Genomic DNA, 17,255 nt, shown 5'->3' on the forward strand with positions numbered 1-17,255 from the left:
TACTTGTCTTCACCAATGAGTAATAAAAATCGTTCAAAATAGTGGTTAGTGGACTCAGTGGATAGTAATAGTATATATTTGCATAAAAACTATAATTTGAACATATATATAATTGAACACAATTAAAACTAAGACAACCTACCTGTAAAAGGCAACAGTGGTGTTTCTTATTATATTTAAAGGACCCTTTTGGAAACCCTCCAAGTCCCTTAAAACTACTCCTGAAGAATCCGAAGGTACCTTGGGATGAAGGGAATTTGATTTTGACCAATTATTCTCAAACTTGACAAAATGATGGTTAATTAAAAGTCTCAATGAGCACGAAATTCCAAAACCCTCACCAAACCCCCAAAATTACCCCTGAAAAGTTCAAGGGTACCGTAAGAGAACTGGTTTCGGTCAATTTTATGATTCTATATCTTTAAGGTTCTCTATGATTTCTAATGTGAGTTGAGGAAAATCTGAAATTGCATAATGATCTAAGGGTATATATTGATTCTGTACATTTGTCGATAATTACCCCGGTAATTCCTCCTAGAGTACCTTTGGAAATTCAGGGGTTGCGGGTTTCGTGGCAATTAAGACTTTTAATCAACTTTCTTCAAACGATCATTGTGCCAAGTTTCAGTAAAATTTCTAATCAAAACTCAATTTCCATAATGATTGTGCGGGGTCCTTTGACTCAATTTTATTTCGAAAACCTCTCATATTTAAGAAAATCCACCGATTCTTACAACATTGTAAATAATTTTATTTCCAACTTATTTCTTCTTTTTGGAAATCACAAAATAGCTCGAATGTTATAGCTAAACGGAAATTTTTGACTATTTTAAATGTGTCTGACGTTTCTTCTTTCACAATTCTTTCTTAATAGGGATGTATACGTATATAGAAAAAGACACCTAATTATGTTAACGTCAATACTTCAAATTTGTTTTTATCCAGGGACGTAACGCATTTTTTTAGCAAAGCCGAAACAATATGATTTTGTATTTAACAACTTCAAAACTGAAATTGTTTCAAGAAATTCATAAAAATCTTGGTTAATCCGTTCCGCATAACAAGGTTAAGGTTCAAGTAGTAATATTCAAAAATTTGCAAAATATTTTATTATATAACTGACACTGAAAAAAATGTATATACATCGTTGTATTTATATGTTAAACAAATATTAAAAATAGCTTATTGATAATGGCGTTGATCGTAACATTTATATAAATAAAATTATAAAATAGGAACTTGTAAAAATTTCTATTCATATAAAAAAAAAAGTATGGAGTTGTTTTAAATAGTACTATTAACCGAAATTTTTGCATTCAAATATGGGAATAATCCTCCAATAACGATTCCCCATATCTAACGACGATATAATCGTGATAATACATCATAATACAAAGAGGTTGTCCTAAAATGATTGAAGCCCAAAATACTAAATTACCAAAGCGTGGTCCGTAAGCCTTTTCGATAGCTTTAGAAAAATGGGATAGCGGTACTTGAGCCATCATACCCATAAACGCCCATATTTTATAAGTTTTCAAAGGTACACTAACCATATATTCGTGGAAAAATGCGCTGATGAAAAACACCGCAAGACTAGCTAACGATTTACCGTAACCCATTTCAATTAACGGAAAATATAAATGTCTCAACGCCCATCTATGGACGGGTAAGTTCCAATTCCTCCAAAAACTATCTATGTTGTTGCAATTCCACCAATCACCGTAGAAACTTCTATCGGCAAAATGTAAAATTTCACCCAATAGATTCAACCACGAATGGAACATGATGTAAAACATACACAACCACGCGAGGTGGTTGGGAATCTACAATACAATTCAAAAAGGTAATAAAACCACCCGCCACTGGTGGAATTTTCACAAAACACAAAAGAATTTACAAATAATATCGATATGTTAAAAAATCTTTATAAGTAGTAAATGAGAATTTGACTAAATGTGGCAACAGTGTAGGCTATTGGAATTAAATCGACTAGACTTTTGTAGAGATTTTTCAAATTAATTGCTATCATTTTTCATAAAAAAAGTGTCTCTAAATGTCTTCAAATAGATTTGGATAATTAACACACTAAAATAAGAAGAATTACTTAACCCCCACAGTATATGATACTTGCATGGTTTGAGAAAAAAATAGTTTTGAATAGTTTATATACAACTTCTATTATAATTTCTTAGTTTATATAATCGAAAAGAACTGCTAGTTTTTGTAATTCAAAAAACCAGTTCAAAAAGTGAATTAGCAAGTACTAAATTCCAATAAACCGTCCACAAACTCAAAAACACCAAATTAGTGTGGAAACACAAGATAGTAAGAAGTAGGAATAATAAAAAAGAAAAACACGAAAATTGAGAAAGTAATTGAAGATTAAGGTGATGTAAATTTGACATAAAGTAATTTCTACTTACCGCCAATTTCAATAGTCTTTCCGTTGCTTTCGTATAATCCATGTTGCTAAACGGAATGAGGGAATTTTTTACAGACGGAATCATGTACTGTTGTATAACGCAAAAAATCAATTGCGTCCCTAATACTACTTCGATAATCCTTTTAATCAAAAATCTCTTTCTAATCCTTTCAGTTTTAGGAAAATTCAATTCGTAACAAAGCGTAGGCGCCAATAGAAAATAATAAATATCTTTAAGATTCAAATTATCGGGATATTGCACTAATTTTAGATCTTCTAAAGAATCTTCTCTACCATCACTATCTAGAAATATAACCCGATGAATATTATTCGATACTTAATCTTTTTACATACTTTTCCTTTTCCTTAAATTGTTATAAGACATCGACTGTCTCCTTAAACTACTTTTGTTGTTCAACCTGGCGAGTCTACACCACATGTTCACCTGAACGTACGACCATAATTTTAAAAATAAGATACTGTATAATGTAGTTACTGTAGAAGCACCAACTACGACGAAATTATAAGATTTATAATAATTTTGATTTATAATTTTTAAATTACCTAAACTAAAACCGTCTTTAACGTGTATAACAGCCATCGGAAGTAAATTTAATGCTATGAGATTTACTACGTGAACAAACATACCGACGTGATTGGGAATAATTTCCTAAAAAAATCGATTTTAACCGAAATTAATTGTTCCCTAGCATAAGGAACTTACCACAGCCAAACCTTTTTCAGTTAAAAGGCACAACATTACAGGCACACAAGAATCTACGGAAATAATATAGTAAGAAAATAAAAATCTTCAAAATTTGATTATTTACACATTATTAAAACGATAGACGGATGTTCGGATCCAGAATCATCTTGACCAGTTAATATATACAACCATTGAATTGGATCTATTCTTATACCGTATCTGTAATGAAATTTTTTCTTTCGAAATATATGTTATTATTTGAGATGAGTACCTACTTGATAAAATTTTCCAGTAACAGTCTTATACCTCCTATGGAAAGTAATAGAAATGCCCAATTTACAAAACCCGTGAAATTATCAAAGCCCGAATTCCAAGAAAACAAAGAATCTCTTGGTTTATGACACCTAAAATATATTCTCATAATAACAATAAATTCCTCAAATATCTCGAAACTTATTCTATGAAATAATCGAGAAATAATTCCTCAATAATATTTATTTATTAGTATATATTATTAGAAAAAAAAAGTGTATTTAATACACAAATCATTTCCTTACGGTTTATCAGGCTGATTTTTTCTAGCTTTCTGTTCTTCAGCTTGTATTTCTTCGGCTCTTGTAACACTTTTCGTTCTTCGATGCATTCTTTCTACCTGTTCAGACATAATTTCTAAAAAAAAAATATCGAATTGTTTTCACTACAACAGATTGAATTTAATAAAATCTCCTCATGTGGAATTAACTAATAACTTGTCGATTCGTTGGCTTATGACCTTTAACAATTTTATCATTGCTTATCTTAGTAGACAACTTGTAATTATTTAGATATAGATTTCCTGACGCACCTCTTTATATTTTAACTTTAGACAGAACATAACCTATTTCTTGGTTATAATAATTATATATATGATGCCAAGTTAACTACTACAAAAGTTTTCGAATTTAAATAATAAAAGTTCGATTTAAAAACACTTTACGTAAATATCATAATTTTGGAGGAACGTAAAGTAAAAGCGTTTTATTATATTTAGATCGAATATAAATAAACATAACATTTTTATTTTATTTCAATTGTAGAAAAGATTAATAACTTAATTGTTGGATATAGTGATAATTCGTGATATATGACAACATCGCTTCTTTATATAAAATTTCCTGTTATGAAAATTTATCGACACATTTAATGTTTATGTTAATCGATGTTTATAATTATTATAAACAACGATATATTAGTATCAATGCAAATAATATATTTCAAAAATAACGTACGCTAAACAACTGCATTCACGATGTGAATTTACTATTTGTAGAAAAACGTTTTTGTTTAAAATATTCTTGAAATTATTAAAAACAAGATTTACAACTCTGTAATTATACCTACAATGTGTACACCGGTGTAAATACATAAAATGTGGGTTATAAAAAAACTTTTTTAGCAAAAAATAAAATTAGTTATTGTTATCAGAAAGTTAATGATTAATCCATATTTCATGCCAAGTACTATTTTCATTTTACGAAATCTATGATTTAATTTCTATGTTATATGTTTTCGTTTTATTTAAGTAAACGTCGGTATGGGAAAGAACGTCCTTCATTTTCTATATCTATACTGCGCATGATTGAGAGTGCGCAGAACCGAACTTACCGTAATTTTTAGAAATAAAAATAATTGGTATTTACAACGTTTATTAATTTGTGAGTGTTATTCACTAAAATAATTATAGAAATGGAATATAATAATTGATATTTTGTCCTTGAAACGAAAATTTTTAAATAATTTGAATACGTTTCATCATTTATTCAACCTGACGTTCTTTTTTTTTTTTTAATTACTCCATCCTCTTTTAGATATTTAATGACGCACGAAACCTTCGATATTATATTTGAATAATATTTACATTAACAATTTGCTTGGTAAAACAAAAAGAGGGAAAATTCGACGATACGAGTTATATTATAATATATATTTTATTCGAATCGATAAACGAAGTAACCATAGAAACGCGATTCCCGCTATCAATATCCAAAGCACCACAGCCGAATGACACGACAAACGACACCGCGATTGGCGTTGTCCAGAAATGGAAAACATTCACATATTCAAAAAGGTAATCTAATAAATATAATCGAAGTAGGCAGGCACTTCGCCTTGATTGCTTGATAGTCGAAATCAATTAGATTAAGTAGGCTATTTGAATGGCGTACGGCATGATGTTTTTAGCTATTATACCTTTACATGTTTTTATTAATCGTGCGTATGTATTCGAACGTTTTAATTCAGTCAAGTTTTACTCGAAGAAAGATATTTATTCATAAAATTGTGTTTGTTTATGTAGTCGCGGTACGATTTTGCACGTTAATTACGAGGGTGTCGATGAAAATAGTTATTTATAAATTTTTAGAGAATGGTGTATCCTGAACAATTAATTTTAGACCAAGTCGTCAATAAAAACGTTCAAAACGCTTCTTCGTGGTGTAGCGAACCGCTAGAAAAAAATAGCAATAATATTTTCGTTCGAGACGATTCTATTAAAGATAAATACGATGAAAGTTCATATAAAAATGGTGGAATTCATCAAAAGTGAGTAATATTTACAAAAAAAAAAATTTTAAATCGCATATGGAACTTTAATTTTAGTACGGCCAACAGGCAATTTATTCAAGACCGTATAAGACATTTGGTGGACGCTTTTTCTACCAGAGCTCAGGCCGCTCGAGAAAGTATAGTAACTCCCGCTACTCCTTCTTCGATAAGCAGCAGAGAAACCGTCGTCGATCAACAAACTACGGTTTCGATAAAACCTAAATTAAGTATTTCCTTTTCTGATAAATACGTCGAAGATTATACCGAAATAAATAACGGAAGATCGGATTTTTTCAGACATTTCGGTAAGCGGATTCTTCCAATTCTAATATAAATATACAAATATTTGTGTCAAACCATCTACGTATATTATAAATACGAGGGTCGCTACACGATCACCATTAAAAATGTCAAATGTCAACGTCAGATAATTTAACATAAACGAATCGGTGTTGCCATATCAAACGTCGGTATGGGAAAGAACGTCCTTCATTTTCTATATCTATACTGCGCATGATTGAGAGTGCGCAGAACCGAACTTTATTAATAATTACCTTAAAAAGTGAGTTTTTTTCTTTTTGGTTATTAATATTTCACAAGTCTCGTTGGTAAAATTCGTAAAGTTGAATATCACTTACCGTTATTTTTAGAAATAAAAGTAATTGGTATTTACAACGTTTATTAATTTGTGAGTGTTAGATGATTTGACATAAACGAATCGGTGTTGCCATATCAAACGTCGGTATGGGAAAGAACGTCCTTCATTTTCTATATCTATACTGCGCATGATTGAGAGTGCGCAGAACCGAACTTTACGAATTTAACCAACGAGACTTGTGAAATATTAATAACCAAAAAGAAAAAAAACTCACTTTTTAAGGTAATTATTAATAAATTCGAATATCACTTACCGTAATTTTTAGAAATAAAAATAATTGGTATTTACAACGTTTATTAATTGGTGAGTGTTAGATGATTTGACATTAACGAATCGGTGTTGCCATATCACGAAACTTGATTAGTAACTAGATATTTCATTCGACAGATAAGAAAATAATCGATCCGAACGGCCATTTTTACATAATATGGATGTGCGTAGCCGCCGTATCAGTTTTCTACAACGCGTGGGTGATTCCTTTAAGAAGTACGTTTCCATATCAAACGAAGGACAATCGTCCGATCTGGATGGCCTTCGATTATTTCGCCGATTTGATTTATTCGATCGATATGGTTTTCGTACAACCGCGAGTTAAATATTTGAACGAAGGGTTTTGGGTTACCGATATCAAATTACTAAGGGCCAATTATATTAAAAGTAAAAGATTCAAGGTAAACTCCTCGATATTAATTTTATCGTTCTATGTACAATTGTATTATTTGGTTTTTTTTTAGCTGGATTTGTTGTCGCTGTTGCCGTTAGATTTTCTCTATATTGTTTGGGGACCGGAATTCGTAATATTACGTTTTCCGAGATTTTTTAAATGTCACACGTTTTGGGAATGTTTCAGTTTGGTGGACAAATTGTTATCGAATCCTTACGTTATACGCATTTCGAGGACTTTGATGTACATGATGTACCTGATACATTTAAACGCGTGCGCGTATTATTCGTTTTCCGCTTGGGGAGGCATAGGTAGCAATAATTTCGTCTATAACGGAAAAGGAAACGCCTACATAAAATGTTTCTATTTCGCCACAAAGACCGCAACTTCTATAGGTTAGTTGAATTAAACGTTTTATTTATTGGCAATATGGGGGTAATGTACGTTTGTCGTTTAAGGTAAAAACCCTAAACCCACCCAAGAAATCGAATACATGTTTATGACTTTCTCTTGGTTGATGGGCGTATTCGTTTTCGCGCTTCTCATCGGTCAAATACGCGATATCATATCGACGGCCAACAGATGCAAGACTGAGTATCGAAAATTAGTCAACGAAACGTTGGAATATATGCGCAGATTGAATTTACCGCAAGATATGCAGCGCAGGGTACAATTATGGTTCAACTACACTTGGGAAACTCAAAGGACATTAGGTAAATCGAATTTTTTGTTTTTAATTGTTTGGAAAAACCAATATTACGAAACATTTGATAAGAATTCTTCTTCTTTAATAATATTTAGGTATAGCGTTTTGTACATCTTCTAATTTGACAAGAATATAACCTATCTAAGTCGTCTGTATGTTTATCACTAGTTAATCATTAATTAATAACGAAAAATATAAATATAGACAGCTTACCTTTGCCTTAATTACACCACTGGCAAAAAAAATACCCAAATTCACTTTAAAAACAACGAAATTCGTTTTACGTTAATAATAATCAGCCGGACCTGTGTTATTAGACATCCAAAATGGCCGGTGTGTAGTGAAGTTAGCTGATTGTCGGTTAGCGTTGCCAATTATAAAATATAAAAACTACTAATGGTGGTCGAACTTAACGATTGGTGTAATATACCAAATATTTCCCTATTTTCGAACGTCTCTGAATTAAAATTACACTTGGCAATTACAACATTGCCAAGTTTTGTGATGATTTTTATGTTAAAGTTACATATTTAATTACATAGGAAATACAAGATAATATTTAATAAAAAAAATATATATATCTTTAAAAAGAGTTTAGTATTTCGTCTCTCTACAGGGTGTTTCAAAAAAAGATGATTACATCTCTAGGATAGATAGAAAATTGAATAATATTTGCTCAGTAAAAAATTTTATGTACACATTTTTTACGATTTCGCCGTAACTACTGACAACACCGTATTGATACATTCGATGAATTTGTTTTTATATCTGACTCTAATAGAGGGCGCTAGTTAAACGGTTCGTATATTGAACATAACTTTTTCAATATTAGATTTATTAATCAAAATTTCGAGTGAACTTTTACATAATTAAATTTTACACACTATTCGTATAAAATTTAAATACAATGTTGCCAATAGTTGCGGAAAAATCGTAAAAAATGTGTATTTTTCTTCGAAGCCGTTTATCTGGAATACGGATGGCGTTACGAAACTTTTTTACTGTGTAAACCCCAAATATTTTTCAGTTTTCTATTTATCCTAGAGACGATATCAGCTTTTTTTTTGAAACACCCTGTATATCTAACGTATATATGTATAGAATATTTAAATTTTTAAACGAGTTCGATGTTTTGGACGATTTTTTGTTTAATTCATCCACATGACTCACCGATATTTTGACGTTTATCAAAAAATTTGATATCTGCAGATTTTGACAGGTTCGATTGTCGATCGCAAAGTGTCAAAATTGTTCAAAATGGAAGTTTTCAAGTTCATTCTATGTTGTGGACATTTTTTTATCTAATTTATCCACGTGAATCACCGACATATTGTGAATTTTATTTAAAAATTAACGTGCAGTTGAATGTAACGTAGCTACGCGGGTGGTTTGATAAGTTGAATGTAACGTAGCTACGAGGGTGATTTGATAAGTTGGTAATTTTTTAAATATACATTGACGTTCGATTATTTATTTATCGTAGATGAAAATATTATTATGGATTGTCTGCCGCACAAAATGAAAACCGATATCGCCATAAACGTCCATATACAAACATTGAGCAAAGTTAAATTATTCGCCGATTGCGACGAAGCTCTTTTAAGAGAACTGGTTTTGCAATTAAAATCGGTAATATATTTACCCGACGATATAATATGTAGAAAAGGGGATGTCGGTAAAGAAATGTACATAATTCAATCGGGAAAAGTTCAGGTATTTACCGAAATATTTATACATCGGGAATAAAACTATTAAAAAAAATATGTATTTGTACCTATTCTAGGTCATAGGACCAGACGAAAAACAAGTTCTTGCCACTTTATCCGAAGGTTCCGTATTTGGGGAAATAAGTCTTTTGGGGATACCTGGGATGAATAGAAGAACCGCCGATGTGAGGTAATATTCCCTTATAAATTACACTCTATCTTTTCTTCAACATGTTCGTATCAATTCATCGTCTTTTTATTACATTCTAATCTTTTTCTTTCCTTCAATTCATCCAAAACTTCAAATATCAAGTTATATGTCACGTAAAAACGCCAAACGCCAAACGTCAAACGTCACTTCAAAGTGTCACATATCATGATAAAACGCCACGTTTCCCATGAAAATGACACGTATCATTCCGAAACGTTTCATTTTGCGTTAAAATGACACGTGTCACAACAAAATGTCACATGACAGGTTAAAATGTGGCACGGTACGATAAAAAGTCACATATCGAGTTTCTTTTATTAACGAGTTAAAATATTATTACACTGACACGTAAAAACGCCAATTGTCACGTCAAACGTCACTTCAAAGTGTCACATGTCATGGTAAAACGCCACGTTTCCCATGAAAATGACACGTATCATTCCGAAACGTTTCATTTTGCGTTAAAATGACACGTGTCACAACAAAATGTCACATGACAGGTTAAAATGTAGCACGGTACGTTAAAAAGTCACATATCGCGTTTCTTTGATTAGCGAGTTAAAATGTTATGAAATTTAACAGTTTTACTGTCAAACTATGTATTCAAATATCAAGTTCTATTTTCGAGCTTCGCGTACAAATTTAGATTGATCATATATGTCACATTAAAACGTAATAAGGCACGTAAAAACGCCAATTGTCACGTTAAACGTCAAATGTCACGATAAAATACCCCGTTTCTCACGATAATGACACATGACACATTATTGATATCAACAAAATGATGTGTTTCAATTTTTATTATATTCGTAGGTCTCAAGGTTATTCAAATTTATTCGTATTGAGTAAAGCCGATCTGAATGCGGCTCTATCTCATTATCCCGAAGCTCAAGAATTGCTCAATAAAAAAGCGAAAGTGCTCATGAGAAAAAACGCAGATTTAGAAAGGAAACACAAAGCAATGATTGTTATAAATAATCCGGTATCCCCGGAAAAACAGACGAAATTCTTGAATACAGTTTTACAAGTAAGTTCGTTTTTAATAAAGAATAAAAATCACCTCGAACCAACACTTCCTCCACACCCTGTATAATATAATTTATTTATGTTGTATAACTTTCTTCTTCTATTTCTTACTCGAACCAGGCAATCTAAGAAAACAGCTGATTCACTTCAAAATGGCGGCCGTGGGGTAAACAATCGATTTTCTCATATGTACTAGTTTGAGTTTTTCTTGGTTTTTACCGATAGTTTGGTTGTTTTGTATTGTTCTTTTTTTATTTTACGTTGTTAAGCGGACAACACAAATACTTTTCGAATATATTCCAGTGAAACTAATACAGTTTCAGAATAGTTTTTTCCAGTTTTCTTAGTAAGCTTTCAAGCATTTTACAAAATCGCAATACTTGTATTTTGTGCTCAAATTATGAGAATCGCCAGGAAATTTCATACTTCCCAAAGTAGCAACTCTTTGGGAAACCATTTCGGAACCACCAAAATAGGAATACTAAGGTTTAAAAACCAACAAATCACGCAGATATTCACTGCAAAAGAATAAGTTTACCCCACGGCAGTCATTTTAGTTGATTGTGACAATTTGTTAGGATTACTCAATTAAACGCGATTAATCCAAAATTCTTATTATTCAAAACGTTCCCTTTTGATAACTACTCAATTTTCATAGATGTTACCAATGTAAATGTCATTGCCTTTAAAAATGGACATAGAATGTTTTGTAGGTTTTACCACCTGATTCGGGGACAAACAGACTTCTCCGATTCGGTAGTCGAGGAAAACCGAGCACGAATCCAGAATACGACAAATTCAAATACAGAAATAGTTTACCGATAATACGAAGCCCTAATGAAAACCTTGAAAATCATTTCGAAGGTAATGTAATCGTTCACCGGACCACGACTTGAACATTTTTAAATATATAAAGAAATTTACGTTCAATTACCTCATTTTATCAGCAGAATGTCGAAATTTTAAAACGGCATGGCAACGCTGCAGAAAAAATGTGTAATTCTCTAGACATAGATATGCGGAAGTATATAAAGGTTAAAATGTGATACAAGATGGATTATTTAATGTAAATAACAATTAAATATATTATAAGACGGTATGATATAAAATAAATATTAGAAAAGTTTTATTTTTTTATTTATTATCCAATAATACCAAGTTAAATGTACACAATATATCTCAAATTATTTTTAACTAAATAAGTATGTAACGACATTTTTTTGATATCAAAAAAAAATTATAACTAACCTTTCAAACGACCCTCGTAACTAAAATGAATTGCAAATATTTGTTACGTGGTAACTAATAACCATTTAGTTGTGCTTTTTTTTCTTTAATAAGATCCGGAGCACCTATATCGTATTTTAAAATATCCACAGCTTCCAGCAAGTAAGTTTCCGTGATATTTTCACCATCCTATAAAATAATACAACTAAACATTAGTTAATTTCATAATTATTGTGAATATTTACCTTTTTTGAACACGAGAAATAATGACGTTAGGTTATAGTAAGATTTTAGTGATTTGTGACAAATTTTGATTTTCTAGTTTATAATATTCTTGTTCAGCAGTTTAAAATCGTCGGGAGAAGTTTAAAAAAGTGACAAGTATCGTAATAAATTTCGAAATTTTAAATATATAACCGAACAATTACGCATTACATAAATTGACAGTTCTCATTACCAAAGAATTTATAGGTTTGTTCTTAATAGCTGCACTGGTAGAACTAGTGTACACTAAAGCGTTATCTAGAGTTAAGACTGTGCAATAAGTGTAATCTGGAAACGGTGGCACTACATCTTGAATGTAAAATCAAAAAGTACAAAATCGTTTTCTATTATTGTGAATACTACAAGGCCCGAATCACATCAATTAACCTCAAATACAACAATCAACAAATGCTCCATTGCTCTCTGAACTACTCTGGACTATATCGTTCTTTGTATCCGATCGAACTAATTCTATACACTCATGAACTGGCCTACACTGGTCCACTCAGTACAGTTCCGGTGCAGCTACCAAGAGCAAACCTTATGCTTTTTTAATGATGTCTATAATCGATTACTGAGTAAAAAAGCGATCGATTTTCGTTAATTTCGAATGATTTTTGAATTCAAAATAAAAGAAATTTTCAGGTCTTACTAAATCGAAAATCATTGTGTCACATAGAAATAACTATTTTCGCAATTTGTTGATTTATAAATGAAATAAATCCTGATTTTAAAAATAATCGATTATCGTATTGTTTTGATGAGTAGACACCAATTGTTAATGAACTACACGGCGTTGCCAAACTGAATATATTTTCCTGATATAATTATGATTAATCGAAAACTGTACTAGTAAACACACGAAGTCATGTAGAAATAAAGGTAAATAAATAAAAGAATTATTTTTATTTAAATACGTACCCAACCTTCAGTATCATCTCTTGATTTTAATTCTTTGTTGCACAAATATAACTCGTAACATAATAACCCTCTAGTTTTACATTTACCAGTTCGTAATTTTTTTATTAATTCCAAGATATCTTGACAATACCGCTTTTTAAGAAGTATCAAACGAGAAGGCAAGTCTACAATCAAATCGTCTACAAATACATCTACATTACTTATAAGGAATACAAAGAATAATTACTTTCCCATAAATATCCGCTTCTATATCCCAAAATCCAAATAATCTTATATTTAAGTTCTACGGCCACTTGGTTCGTCTGCGGCATATATAACGGCAGCTTTTTATTTAAAAACGTATGCATACGATCGAAATCGTCGGCTTCGAAACCGTTTAAGACAGACCCGATCATGGTTAAAATTCTACCGACATTTTGTTTGGAATTGCAAATTTCGCATTGCCAACTAGACGTTTTTTGCGGTAACAAATTTCCCTTACATTTTTCGCAATAGATGGCGGTCATGTACGTACCGAATTCAGTCGGATCCATACATCTAAAACGTGTATAATACGTATATACAGGGTCGTTCGGATTTATTGTGATTTTTTTTTTCGAAAAATTAAATACTCCAACGATCGATTTAGATATATGAAAAGATTGATCTAAAACGTGTATAATACGTATATACAGGGTCGTTCAGATTTATTGTGATTTTTTTTTCGAAAAATTAAACACTCCAACGATCGATTTAGATATATGAAAAGATTGATCTAAAACGTGTATAATACGTATATACAGGGTAGTTCGGATTTATTGTGATTTTTTTTTCGAAAAATTAAATACTCCAACGATCGATTTAGATATATGAAAAGATTGATCTAAAACGTGTATAATACGTATATACAGGGTAGTTCGGATTTATTGTGATTTTTTTTTCGAAAAATTAAACACTCCAACGATCGATTTAGATATATGAAAAGATTGATCTAAAACGTGTATAATACGTATATACAGGGTAGTTCGGATTTATTGTGATTTTTTTTTCGAAAAATTGAATACTCCAACGATCGATTTAGATATATGAAAAGATTGACTGAATAGTGTTCTTCGTAACATACGGGGGGTGTTAGGAAGTTGAGAATTTTTACCTTTCGCATTTGCAGATGAAATGTTTCGAATTTTTCAAATGAAACTTTCTGGTTATTGTGCCCCATAAAAGTCTTGTATAAGCGTGAAAAATTTCTGAATTTTTCGGTATAAAAACCCCAGCCCTGACGATCATTTTATGTTTTTCGCCAAATACGTGAAAAGCGTTAGGGAAACAGCTGTGGTTTGCCAAACTTCCCAAAGGATATAAACCTGAAATAAACAAAAAAAAATTGTTGTTTTGCACTTTATTTAAATCAACAAAATTCTACCTCTTACGCTGTTCATATTATCTTCGACGTCGGTCAAAACTTCGAATGCATTAGCGTCTAATACCGTACATACGAAATACATAAATTTTTTCTCTTCTTCTGTTATATTTAATCCCAATTGTTCCGTCAATATATCCACTTCTTTTCCGTGTTGATCGCCTCTGTGAGATTTTAAAATACTCACTACTTTCAAATCTTCTTCGTTCAAAATTAGAGACCTTAGAGGCGTTAAACATTTCGTAAGCTTTTCTTTGTCCCCCTCTTTAAAATCTTTATTGGTTTTCAACTTTCTAATTAAATTACATTCATTAGAATGTATATCGGAATCGACGCAAGAATTACATATTGTCAAATGACAATTTTTATTACACGTAATTAAATTAATCTTCCTGTAATATGAAAAAAAAAACAATAATTATATTTCAACAAATGACAATCGCTACATAACAACATGGAAATTCTAAAGTAAAACTAATAATCGATTTGGCAACATTGTAAATATCAAACTCGTATTATTTACCTATAGCATATCGTACATTGTATAGGAATATCTGGTACACATCGTGGTCCGAGTAGTACAGGTGAATCTATAAATATTATTTCTCCCGCTTGTATATCTCTTTCTGCGAATATACCGAATCCTCCAAGTGACGATTTTTTTATTATCCACAACCTATCTTCTACATAACAAGATTTTCTTTTAAGATATTCTTGAATAATTGTATTTAAATGTACTTCATTTCGGACGATACCCATTTGTAAAAAGTATACTACGATTAAATTATAAAACTTTTTCGTATCGAACATTCTTTTATATAAATTTATTTTCAAACGTACTAGTATTTATTTGAGAAGTATAAATATATTTAAAATATAGCTGTTAATCCAGACAAAAATAAATCCTTAATAATAAACAAATGGATTGTTGAAGTTATACAGGGTATACTATAGTTGATTTTTAGTAATTATGTTATGAATTGACGCCATATTGTTAACTTATTATAGATAGAAGATTAACGTCATATACAAATGTCAACGCCATGTTTGAAATTGAAATATATCCAAAGGAATGTAATAGAGTTCGTTGACTTTATACAATGTGTCTATACCATTTAACTCATGTTGGTACAGATTGTAATGATGATAATACGTTGCTTTTTTACGCGGCGGAATATTCATTTAGTATATAGCATGTATGGGGTTATATATTATGGACTTTTCTCACCATAAAATATAGCGTCTGATTCATTACGTCACTATTAAGTATTTTGTTTGATTTCTAATATCTAAATATTTTTTATGATATAAAATGGATTGAAAACTAGAAAGATAATTTTTTTATATTCCCATTTATTTTAAGTGTTATTTCGTAGATAAAAATAATCTATTATAATTAATAGTTTTATGTATTTAGTGGTTTACTAAATTAATTTGTGACTTACCTCTTTATCTTAACCGCACTTTTCACTTGATCCAATCGTCGACAAAAAAAGATCGTTAATTGTTTTAAAGTGGTATGTTAATTATTTAGTATTGTTAATTACACGGCCCCGTCAAGTCTTTTCTATTTTTAACAGACGTGACAACGAAAAAAACAGTTTAGCAAAGTGAGTTAGTGGATGCAATTAAGCGTAAAGTCGAAAATTGAATAATATTAAATTTACTACTGATGATTGATGAAGGAAAGGATGAGTGTTGGAAATCGTTTGTAAAAAATAAAAGTGAGCTAAACAGATACGGATTTTTCGTATAAATTTGATAAAAAATTGTCGTTACTTTTTTTATTCATTATAATTACGATTCGATATTTGATTTGACGTAAATGAACTGTGATTGAAGTTGACGTCATCGCGTCTATGATCAGGATAGGACTAGGGAAAAGGAAGAATTTAACGTTCAGAAAAAAAGAAAACCATTGAAGTGAAAATTTTCCTTATAAAGCTCTTGCAATATATTGGTCAAGAATCAAATCAACTCTAGCACAATTAACGTCACGTGACCTATTGTTATGGGAGTAGTTACTACTGAGTTTTCGGATATGGCAACACTGATGTGAATATGTCATATCTGACATTGACATAATGAAGTTTTACATTTTTTAACGGTAAACGTACTCAGAAAGTACTGTTATACGAGTGCTATTTCAATTGTTTACAAATATTTGAAACATTAATCAATTAATACTAAAAAATAGTTCAGTTCTAATTATTAGATTAGGGGAAGGGGAGAAATTATCATGTAGCATCATTTTGTATATATATATATATATATATATATATATATATATATATATATATATATATATATATATAATGATTCTATTGGGAAATTGCGGTGTTGCTAAACCTAATTTTTCAGGTTTTTCAAGTTTTTTTCATAATTAAACATTTTTTTTTTCAGTTTTTCTCGTTTATGTTGATATTGAGGACGTTCAACTTGTCACAAAAAAAAAATATTATATTACGATGTTGATTGAAAATACGTTTATTTTCGTTAATAATGTTTTCGAATGAATCCGGTCCTGTTTTCTATAGGTATAAGTAAACCGGTTTTATTTTTTCGTTAAACGTGTTTCATAAAATATATTTTTAGATTACAACAAACTATATTTACCTTTCTGGACTAAATATAAATACCGAATTGGAATAAGTAGGTAGTTAAAAAAAAAGACGGTAGTATTAAAAAAACAAAAGAAATTTATTCGGATCAATAAAAAAGTTTCAACATACAATAGATTTTGTAATATTTCATGAAATTTA

The 17,255-nt window shown here is 30.5% G+C and overlaps 3 protein-coding genes and 1 long non-coding RNA gene across 7 annotated transcripts; 2 read left to right on the top strand and 2 right to left on the bottom strand.

The window, feature by feature from the left end:
- Window positions 1-1,094: 1,094 nt before the first annotated feature.
- LOC130890962 (diacylglycerol O-acyltransferase 1) lies at window positions 1,095-4,409 on the bottom strand. Its single transcript, XM_057795426.1, has 8 exons — window positions 3,686-4,409; window positions 3,404-3,532; window positions 3,253-3,347; window positions 3,147-3,199; window positions 2,987-3,092; window positions 2,777-2,932; window positions 2,424-2,725; window positions 1,095-1,823 (listed from the first exon to the last, which is right to left on the bottom strand). The coding sequence occupies exons 1-8, from the start codon at window positions 3,790-3,792 to the stop codon at window positions 1,317-1,319; spliced, it is 1,455 nt and encodes a 484-aa protein (XP_057651409.1). The 5' UTR covers window positions 3,793-4,409; the 3' UTR covers window positions 1,095-1,316.
- Window positions 3,686-16,326, bottom strand: LOC130890963 (SET domain-containing protein SmydA-8-like). 2 transcript variants are annotated; one of them, XM_057795428.1, is made up of 8 exons: window positions 15,939-16,326; window positions 15,017-15,266; window positions 14,497-14,885; window positions 14,227-14,437; window positions 13,321-13,631; window positions 13,095-13,258; window positions 11,931-12,098; window positions 3,686-3,797 (listed from the first exon to the last, which is right to left on the bottom strand). In XM_057795428.1, the coding sequence occupies exons 2-7, from the start codon at window positions 15,250-15,252 to the stop codon at window positions 11,985-11,987; spliced, it is 1,425 nt and encodes a 474-aa protein (XP_057651411.1). In that variant the 5' UTR covers window positions 15,253-15,266; window positions 15,939-16,326; the 3' UTR covers window positions 3,686-3,797; window positions 11,931-11,984. The 2 variants fall into 2 exon arrangements, with proteins under 2 accessions (XP_057651411.1, XP_057651410.1); XM_057795427.1 differs by having other exon boundaries at window positions 13,095-13,273; window positions 15,939-16,219.
- LOC130890960 (cyclic nucleotide-gated cation channel beta-1) lies at window positions 4,976-11,807 on the top strand. 3 transcript variants are annotated; one of them, XM_057795422.1, is made up of 10 exons: window positions 4,976-5,235; window positions 5,530-5,708; window positions 5,766-6,016; window positions 6,757-7,040; window positions 7,104-7,428; window positions 7,492-7,746; window positions 9,223-9,452; window positions 9,523-9,635; window positions 10,470-10,683; window positions 11,396-11,807. In XM_057795422.1, exons 1-10 carry the CDS (start codon window positions 5,209-5,211, stop codon window positions 11,576-11,578), a joined length of 2,061 nt encoding a protein of 686 aa, XP_057651405.1. In that variant the 5' UTR covers window positions 4,976-5,208; the 3' UTR covers window positions 11,579-11,807. The 3 variants fall into 3 exon arrangements, with proteins under 3 accessions (XP_057651405.1, XP_057651404.1, XP_057651406.1); XM_057795421.1 differs by lacking the exon at window positions 4,976-5,235 and adding an exon at window positions 5,304-5,468; XM_057795423.1 differs by lacking the exon at window positions 4,976-5,235 and adding an exon at window positions 5,363-5,382.
- A 167-nt stretch (window positions 16,327-16,493) lies between the features above and the next one.
- Window positions 16,494-17,099, top strand: LOC130890964 (uncharacterized). Its single transcript, XR_009058809.1, has 2 exons — window positions 16,494-16,600; window positions 16,897-17,099. It is a non-coding gene; the product is annotated as an uncharacterized LOC130890964 (long non-coding RNA).
- Window positions 17,100-17,255: the final 156 nt, after the last annotated feature.

The sequence above is a fragment of the Diorhabda carinulata genome, chromosome 2 (assembly GCF_026250575.1).
Source record: "Diorhabda carinulata isolate Delta chromosome 2, icDioCari1.1, whole genome shotgun sequence".
Lineage (NCBI taxonomy): Eukaryota > Metazoa > Arthropoda > Insecta > Coleoptera > Chrysomelidae > Diorhabda > Diorhabda carinulata.